Source organism: Carettochelys insculpta, chromosome 6, assembly GCF_033958435.1.
Source record: "Carettochelys insculpta isolate YL-2023 chromosome 6, ASM3395843v1, whole genome shotgun sequence".
NCBI classification, from domain to species: domain Eukaryota; kingdom Metazoa; phylum Chordata; order Testudines; family Carettochelyidae; genus Carettochelys; species Carettochelys insculpta.
The window spans coordinates 25795539-25805217 of NC_134142.1; the positions used below are offsets into that span (position 1 = coordinate 25795539).

At 39.0% G+C, this 9679-nt stretch overlaps 1 protein-coding gene across 2 annotated transcripts in view; it reads left to right on the forward strand.

The window, feature by feature from the left end:
* Positions 1–8350, forward strand: part of SETD3 (SET domain containing 3, actin N3(tau)-histidine methyltransferase) — an 85181-nt gene extending 76831 nt beyond the window's left edge. For both annotated transcript variants that reach the window (XM_074996548.1, XM_074996549.1), the window contains 3 exons: positions 2389–2474; positions 5250–5410; positions 5903–8350. In XM_074996548.1, coding sequence (XP_074852649.1) covers positions 2389–2474; positions 5250–5410; positions 5903–6349 — 694 coding nt within the window. In that variant the 3' untranslated portion in view covers positions 6350–8350. The remainder of the gene's footprint in view (positions 1–2388; positions 2475–5249; positions 5411–5902) is intronic.
* Positions 8351–9679: the final 1329 nt, after the last annotated feature.

Sequence of the window (9679 nt, forward strand, 5' to 3'; positions counted from 1 at the left end):
GTGCGGAGGCGGGCCGACTCTGGAACTGGTGCATCTCCAACAATATAATCATAAAGGCTTCATACCTCCCGGGGGTCCACAACGTCAAGGTGGACCAACTCAGCAGACACTTTGCGCCCACTCACGAGTGGCAGATCCGTTCAGACCTACTTCACCAAGTGTTCCGCAGATGGGGTTTTCCCCAAATCGATTTGTTTGCCACCCGAGAAAACAAGAAATGTCCCCAATACTGCTCCAGAGCGGGCATGGGACAGGAGTCTTTGGGGGATGCCTTCATGATCCCATGGAAGGGCCCTCTACTTTATGCGTTCCCTCCCACGACACTTATACGCAAGGTCTTGGAGAAGGCCAGAAGGGAGAAAGCAAGCATGATACTCATAGTCCCAACCTGGGACCGGCAACAGTGGTTCCCATTGCTCTTACGCATGGCTCAGCATCGGCCATTTCCCCTACCAACAGTACCGGCCATTCTCACTCAGGCTCGGGGGTCAGTACTGCACCCACACCCAAAGAGACTTCGGCTACAAGCATGGCTAATCCATGGCTAAGCGCCTTAGAGACTACATGCTCAGAGGGAGTGCAACAAGTCCTTGAATGTAGTTGGAGAACTTCCACCAGAAAGACTTATCAGCGCAAATGGTTGCGTTTTTCCGAATGGTGTTCCTCCAGGCAACTAATACCCCGGGACGCCACCATACCTACGATTCTGGATTATTTGCTACAACTCAAACAAAACAGACTTTCGCTATCCTCTATAAAGGTGCATCTGGCGGCTATATCAGCGTTTCGGCATGAATAGGATGGATCAACCACATTTGCCCATCCTGTTGTCTCGCGTTTCCTAAAGGGGTTGGTGAATCTGTACCCCCTTGGAAACCAATACCGCCGTCATGGAGTTTAGACCTAGTTCTACACACCCTCTCGGGACCGCCCTTTGAACCATTGGCTACGGTCCCCCTTCGACTACTTACTATTAAAACGACTTTCCTCCTGGCAATCACATCAGCTCGCAGAGTGAGTGAGCTCGGGGCCATAATGTCCACACCACCCAGCACGATCTTCTCAAAAGAAGCGGTGGTCTTACGATTACACCCAGCCTTCGTTCCGAAGGTCTCTTCAGACTTTCATATCAACGAACCAATAGTGCTGCCCTCGTTCTATCCTAAGCCTCACAACTCAAATGAAGAGGCACGGTTGCACTTACTTGACGTAAGAAGGGCACTGGCCTTCTACATCGATAGAACTAAACCTTTCCAGAAAATGGACAGACTCCTGGTGTCCATTGCATCCAGGTCAAAAGGAGAAGCGCTATCTTCACAGAGGATTTCAAATCACATTGTGTCTTGCATAAGGCTGTGTTACAAGCTTCACAAGACTCCTCTGCCACTTCCGCCAAGAGCCCACTCGACTAGGGCGATGACGGCGTCAACGGCCTTCTTCAAAGGCATCGCACGAGAGATATCTGCAGAGCGGCGACATGGTCTTCCTATGACACCTTCGCCAAGCACTACGCCATGCACAGGATGCTTGATGAGGATACACGCCTGTCGACAGCAGTCCTTTCACGGGCAAGCTGCGCATGAATCGGGTACCCATCTCCTTTTTCGGGGGGGGGGTTACTGCTGGGTAGTCACCTACTGTGGAGCACCCATGGGGACCACTCGAAGAAGAAAGAGAAGTTACTCACCTGTGTAGTAACAATGGTTCTTTGAGATGTGTCCCCATGGGTGCTCCACTACCCACCTGTTCCTCCCCACTTCGGAGCTCTGTTTGTGTGTTTTTTCAGGGGCGTCTGGAGCGGTTGATCAGGAACTGGCAGGGACCGGATCGCGCACGTGACCGTAAGCGCGCGAAGAGCCGACACGCATCGGCGCATGCGCGACCCGACAGAGACTGCTGAAGATTTTCCAAGCTGCGGCGCTGGGGCGAGCCCAACACCTACTGTGGAGCACCCACGGGGACACATCTCGAAGAACCATCGTTATTACACAGGTAACTTCTCTTTCAGGCAGCTAAAATCATGTAGGATTACTGGTGTTGCTGGACGAGAGAGTTCTGGATTAGAGGGGTTCAATCTGTACTGCTAACATTTTGAAATCAGCAGTTAGGGTAAAAGTACTCATATGTATTACTCATCTGCCTACTAAGTTCAAGCATGAATTTATTATGAAAACCATAGAAAAAGTCATTTTAAGTGTAAAATTGCCTGTCGTATGGAGAAGTGACTGTTCTTTTTCTGGGACAGATTGGAGAAGTTTCTTGAGACTCAGAAATTGGTGTGACCACATTTGTTCAGAATCTGCTCAGACACCATGTTGTTATACACAAAACATTCCACACTGACATTACCATAATCTAATTTTTCTTCTTTTTTTTCAATTTTGTCAGCTCCAGTGTTTTTGCCTTGCACTCCACCGAGCCTCCAATTTCTGCTCAGCTTCTGGCTTTCCTTCGAGTATTTTGTATGAGTGAAGGTAAGACATCCATAAAAATTCCTATTGATGGTGGTTTTATAAGCGGAAAGATAAGAGAATCTCACATAAAGCAAAATTAGAAACCTTTTAAAATGAATGTTTTAAGGACAAAATTGATGGGTTTGTTTAGGAGAGAATGCAGAATAGAACACGGTCCTCTTATGTAACATTCTTAAATTAATAGAACAGTAGAGGAGATTGCATAAGTATGTAAAATTGTATCAGTCCATGCTTTTCTGTCATGTGATATGAGGAGTGTGCTGACAGCTTGAGAATTTTTTGGGACTTTCTCAGCAGATGATGTGGTGAATGCCCTAATTTTGAAGGCTACCATATAGTGTATCACCACTGGGTTTTTTTTCCCTCCTTTTGATGGCAGTAATTACTTTTGCTCTGCAGTGTTATTTATTTATATGTTAAAAAGTGTCCCACAGCGCAAGGTCATATGAGACCAAAGGTTTACCATGTGTTTATAGTGATGGCATTTCAGTCTTCACCACAAGATTCTTCCGGGAATAGAACTGGAAAATACCTCATTATAGCAAAAATCCAAGAGACAACTCAAAGTTGGCAGTTTGAATATTTAAATCAACATTTTTGGTTACTCAGTCTATAATCAGCTTGTCTTGTGACGTAAACTTTCAGAACTTAACTTTTAAATATGCATGTGTGCAGTTGCACCAGGAAAAATGTATACACAGTTATTAATGATGCACCTTCCTTGCGCATGCAATAACTTCATTTGTGAATACAGTCACAGCCATTTGCTAATTAGGTACAGTTATGTGTGTAGGTGAGAACTGTTCATTTCACAGTAGGAAGAGCAATCACATACGGTAGAGTAGCTCCGCAGATTTAAGTTGCAGTGTGTCTGGATGACATCAGAAACACTAGAAGTATGTTAAGGTTTATGTATCTAATGTATTGTATGATATTTACTTTTGTTCCATGAAGAAGACATAATACATTTAATATAAATGATGTGCTCCCATCTCATTGGATTTTTAAAAGAAACCTTAATAAAAATAATGTGATATTGATAAATGGGTTGCTGTACTATTTAATAAGGTGGTTTGTATCACCACATCCCTCACTCATCTTTCATACCTAGCCTACAACATCCCTTCCTGTGAAGTTGTGTGTAAATTAAATAGCTTTGTCCCATTTTCAGTTCTATTAGTTCCATGATTCGTGAGTTACATGGCTCCCATTATATACATCTATTTACCTACTTCATTGCTGGGCGAAGGCCTTTTTCATTTTATATATTTTAAAGATTGTAGGAATGGATTGCAGGATTTCTGATATGTCAGAGGTATTAATCATACAATTAAACTATCTGTTACTTTAACCCTAAATTCATAAACTATGCATATATGTCTGCATGGTCACCTGTGTTCTTGTGACACACAAGATTTGATGGCTTCTGTTGCCCTCAAAAGTGCTGCAAGTCTTGTGTTACACGCTTTGGGACTGTAGCTTGTTTTGGCAGATATGGCTTTAATGGGTGAGATAGTAGGTTGTGTGTGTGTGTGTGCGTGCACACTCTAATTTCTCAAAAGCTAATGCTGTTTCATATGCTGAAAATGTATGGGATACTATTGGCTTATACATTTGTGCTACATTTAGAATTCTAAATTAGTGTCAGCTTTGAGACAGAACTTTTGATTTCAAAGAGATTATGTCATACTGATTACATAACAAACATAATTCTTGCAGGATATGGAAAGGATTGGCTAATTTTCTCTTGGAGGAAATATTCTTCCAGTCCATTTGATATATTATATCATGTGTACTGTTGTGAAATTGAAGTATATGTCCTAGATACGCAGCATGAAAACTGTAATTACAACCTGTATTGAAACTGAGTGGGGAGCAGTGCGATATGAATCTTGGTTCCATTGGTGGGAAGTCCCTTTCCAAAGCAGCTCATCAACAAATGAAACTTATATACAGTAAACTTTGTCTTAACTGGCATTCTAACATCCGGAACTCTCAAATACCAGGCATTTTAACCATAAGTAAATTTTAGTTAAGTTTTCCATAAGCACCGTGTAGTGAAAGCAAATACAAATAAATACAGCAAATACAGTATAAGTGTTCAGTGTGCAATGCTACTGTTGTTGCTAAATAAAGTACTCTGCATACATTTTTGTTTATTTCTTAATATCTAATCCTATTTGTATTTAGTGTTGTGCATTGCTAGGTATACTGCTCTATTATCCAGAATATTTGAATATCTGGTACCTCCTGGTCCTTGGGCTGCTGGATATGAAAGAGTTTACTGCACAAGTCACAGAAATGTATTGTATAAATGCTAATACCAACTTTTGTAATGTTTAGTTTAACATTTGTGACATACTGCTTGGCAGGAAAGTGTTTTGGTCATTAAAAAAGTTAAGATTAATGAAATGTGTGTAATGTCACAAGCCATTTGACATTTTTATGTGGGACACATTTGATGGATGTCTTTTGACCAACAGTAGTCAGGTTTTCTTTTTAACTGAAAGAAATACCCTTAACAGTAAAAGATTTCTATCTATTGGTATTTATACAGTAAACCTAAAGGTTTCTTTTTCTCCTAACCACAAGATTTCCTATTTGCTACCTTGAGGGGAGTACTAGAAATAGCCAGATTGTTGGATTACTTCTTTGGGGAGAAAAATTTTTTCTGAAGCAGTATAAAATCATGTTGTTAAAAATGAAGCTGAGTTTTATCAGCTACCATAATGAATGGCGAGATTTTCAACATATTTTTGTTCATAATTATTGCAGAAGAGTTGAAAGAACATTTAATAGGAGAGCATGCTATTGACAAAATCTTCACACTGGGCAACTCTGAGTTTCCAGTTAGCTGGGAGAATGAGGTTAAACTTTGGACCTTCCTTGAAGCCAGAGCATCCCTTCTTTTGAAAACCTATAAAACAACTGTGGAGGTAAAGCTACCAAGAACTTGTAATTCTGCACAATGAGAGTTTTTTGCATATGATTCTAGTAAAACAAAACTTCTTAATTGAGTTTCTCAGTTATGTGGCTATTCCTTTTTCACTGGTTTTTTTTCAAATATAATTTATTTGGCATAGCCAAAGGAAATAAAGTTGGTAACATTTTGATAATCTGTTTTGTTTCCATGATTCTGTAAATTGCTGGCCCTTGGTTTTCCACTGTGTGACTAACATATCTAGAAAGTGCATCACTTTTTCATTTTCACTACAGCCGTACTTAAAATATACTTACTTGGTCTTCTGCAAACTGATTCATAGGTGATGTGGTGTCTGTGCTCCTTTATGGAATCTCATAGACTTTGATAAGATTCCACCATAGAAATCTGCCTGTGTGGATAAGTTTACAAGATCTGAAGCCTCTGTTATTGCAGGAGAAAAGTTGGGTGGATCTTATTAATGTTCTTAATTTCTTTTATCCTTTAGGATGATAAATCCTTCTTGGAGACCCATGACCTTTCCTTCCATGCAACAGTGGCTATCAAATTGCGTTTAGGTGAGAAAGAGATTTTGGAGAAAGCAGTAAAGAGTGCAGCTGCTAACAGAGAATACTATAGCAGACAATTGGCGGAAGGAGCCCTACTTCCAAAATATGAAGAGAGCAACATTGCCTTGCTGGAGAACACCGTGGCAGATTCAAGGCTCCCAATTGTCTTGAGAAACCTAGAAGAAGAGGCAGAGGACCAAGGAGACTTAAAAATTGATGAAGCTATTGATGCAGAAGTCACAGAGAATGGATTTGTAAATGGTGAAAAAACTCTCCTTAATGGGACCAAATCAGAAAATGAAAATCTAAATGAAGAGGAAAGCAACAAAGACACTGAAGACGCCAAAGATTCTTCTTCAGACAGTACTGATGAGGTTAAAGAGTAGTCATAAAATAAAGATTGACTTTATTGTGAAATTAAAATTAGCAAAAGTTTATGAACAGTGCATTTACATTGATGTGTTTCTTTGTTAACATTTCTCTTTCTGCAGAGGAAAATGTTTTTGCTGCTTTATATAAAAATGATTTTTTAAGTTATTTAAAAATTTTATCATCCCTTTTCAATTAAGATTGCCATCTTGCTTTCAGGCAAAAACTGGGAAAAGAGGTGCCTTTGCAAGATTTTGTAGACCTTTATCGGACAAATGTATTTTCTTCTTGAGAAAGAATTGTGCTGTGTCTGCTGTGCTTTTGTTGTTTTCTGTCACTCTGACTACCGAAATTAAAATCTTGCTCTGCCTCCTGCCAAGAAAAGCAGAAGGCAGGACTGACTCGGTATTCAGCATGAAAGTAGGAGAGCAGTACAGCAGAAAACTGAATAAGAGGATGAGAAACTTGGGAGACTGGAGGAAAACCTGTTTAAAACCAGGTACACCAGTCCAAAAAAAGGTAAGGTGGCAACCTTATTTTCAATAGTTTTAAATGTTGATGAGAACCCTAATTATATACATTTACGGTGATTTCTAAGGATTTCAGTTTACTTTCGTGTTTTGTTTACTGTATAAAAACATTTCATCTTTCTCCTCAAATCAAAGTTAGGCTACTACAGTACATCCTCCACTTTTATTTTAAAATGGTACCTTCTTAATTAAATGTTGGCAAAGTAATGGAGAGTTTGAAAGCAGATAGGCCAAGCCACAGGTTTAAACTTGTGGTGCATACTGAAGTTGCTCCCGGCTTCTTTACATTTTCACAATTGGCTAAAGATTTTCAAAGCTACGCTTCTGACTAAAAACATTATTAAAACAAAACCAAGAGTAATAGCATTCCTGTCAGCCACGTCTTCATTTTCAGGTGGTATTGGATGTGACACTAAATGTGACGGCTGTTAGCTGTTGGGAGAAAAAATATTTCATGCTGTTTTCCTGAAGGAAAAGGCAGGTAAGCAGGAGTACTTGTAGTTTGGGGAGGACCGAAATCAAGTCTTCACCATTTAAATTGTGTACCTGTATGATGCACAGTGGGTTACCTGCACAATACTATCTATGTCTGTTACCCAGCAGTCTTGGTAACCCCTCTCGTATACATTGTGAATTCTGTGTGGAAGGCAGTTGCAGCACAATGCAATATTGAAGTGAGGATAGCTTGTCTTTGAAATTGCCTGTTTTAGGAGTCAGTAATAAACAGCTTAATTCCGAGCTCAGTTTTAAGGACTTTCCCTTTTATGCTATTTTATCCTGAAAAGTTCAAAACAATAGAAAAATTGGGAAAGCTTGGATGACTGTTTAAACTTTAATGAATGTAGCAACTTGTTTATCCAAGATTAGTTGCATTAAAATGCCTTTTGACATTTAGTCTTTTATTTTAGTTTTTTGCTTCTTTTTTACATTACAACTTGAAAAATGTGCTTTTGCATTAATCGTTGGTGCAATACACATGTCAAGAAGTGACTTTCATATTGCCATAGCAACTTTGGAATCCAATGAGATGTAAAAAAAAAATGTTAAATAGTTTTTTCTAAATATTTCACTGAGAATGGCATGTTGCCATTACACTGGGGATATTGTTTCCCCACTAAGTAACTAGAGGCTGGACCGATATTTTTGTAACTAAAATGCTGCTTGTAGGTGAAATAGCATGCACTGTCATCCTGAGAGTTTAAATGTCACACACAAATCACAATTTTTCAGCTTTTATCGAAACCAATACTCTTCCATTTCTGCTTCTGCCAATTTCATTGCACATATATTGTAGAAAGCGATATGACATTCTGAAACTAGATCTCCCTAAATGTTTTCATTGTAATTCAAAATCTGAATGATTTGGTTCAATCTGATGCACTGTATTTTGTTCCAATATTTGCTGTTAACTATGGCTTAGCAAAACCTTTGGTGACCACAGGCTGGAATGTGTGGGTTTTCTTGAATAAAGCATAGTTCTACAATGTCTTTGCTCGTAAGCGTATTACACAAGCAACAACAAAAATCCTACCCAATATTTACGTGGCCTTTCTCCTAATAGTGAGAGAGAGAGAGAGAGAGAGAGAAACCTTTTACAAGTATACGTTTTAGTAGTCCACAGAGGGCACAAGTCAAATCAAGAGTGGTCATGCTAAGAAGCTTGGTAAGCGTTTATCTATTAAGCAGTCTCATTTTCCTGGTTTTGATGTTTGTGTCCTAGGAAAGCATGTCAGATACAATAGTAGACTATTTTGCAATATTACTGTACTTTTCATTTCTACTCATTAAGTGAACCAATGCCTCAAAGAAATACTAATCTAAAATCTTCCTTAAGCATTTGAGAATTGGAGGGGGAGGGGGTGATTATTTTGGCACTGATAAGCCCTTATAGCCATCTGTCATGAAAACAGACCTTTTCAAAAGCATTTTAAAGTTAACTTTCTTAATGTTTGGTTATATGGCTGTTCACACTAATCCTAGGATAAATGCCAAATGTTGCTTCTGTTTAGTTAGCTATATGTAGTAGTCTTGTAAGTAGACATCAGTCAGATTTCTCAGACTGTTTTCCAAGAAATAAATAGGTTTTCATGCCGAATTCAATTATTATATTATCAGCAGAGGGTCTTTTCTCCAACAACTTGTACAAACTTGTTTGTACAGTATATCCAAGTCTTTACTGCAGGTGAAACTTAAGTGAAAATGTAGTCCAGGTGGAATTCTGCAATTATTGCATTTGGAGCCATAGTAAAATTGCAAAATTCCTGCAGGAGTAAAAATTACAGGTTGGACAAAGGATAGTAGTGATGTTTTAGAAACTGAGTTTGTTAGATACTACTTTCTATATATTTATTAAATGATTGCTCATATAGAAAACATATATAATCACAGCAGAAGCTGCATGCTTGAAGTAGTTTAGCCCTTAGGAAGGAATGATATTAGAGCAACAACAGAAAGGGGTTTTCTTTGGCACACCAGTACAGGTTCATGTTGTACAAACCATTCTGGCTTTAATTTGTATACATATATGTCTTACTCTTTCTTATAAATTCCATTGCCAAATGCTTCCAAAATGGCAAACAGGGCTATCTTTTAATTGTTTTTTTAATCTGGTATCACCCAAGTGAGATTTGCAAATAGCATATGGGATTCAGGTACTGAGCCAATAAAGAAACAGGTACAAGTTTCTAATAGACAGTGTATGTTCCTGTGTTGTTTTACTATGGCCAGGCCTATACTACCAGAAAAAATCAATCTACGATATGCAACTCCAGCTATGAGAATAGTGTAGCTTGAGTCAACATAACAAAAAAGCAGTCA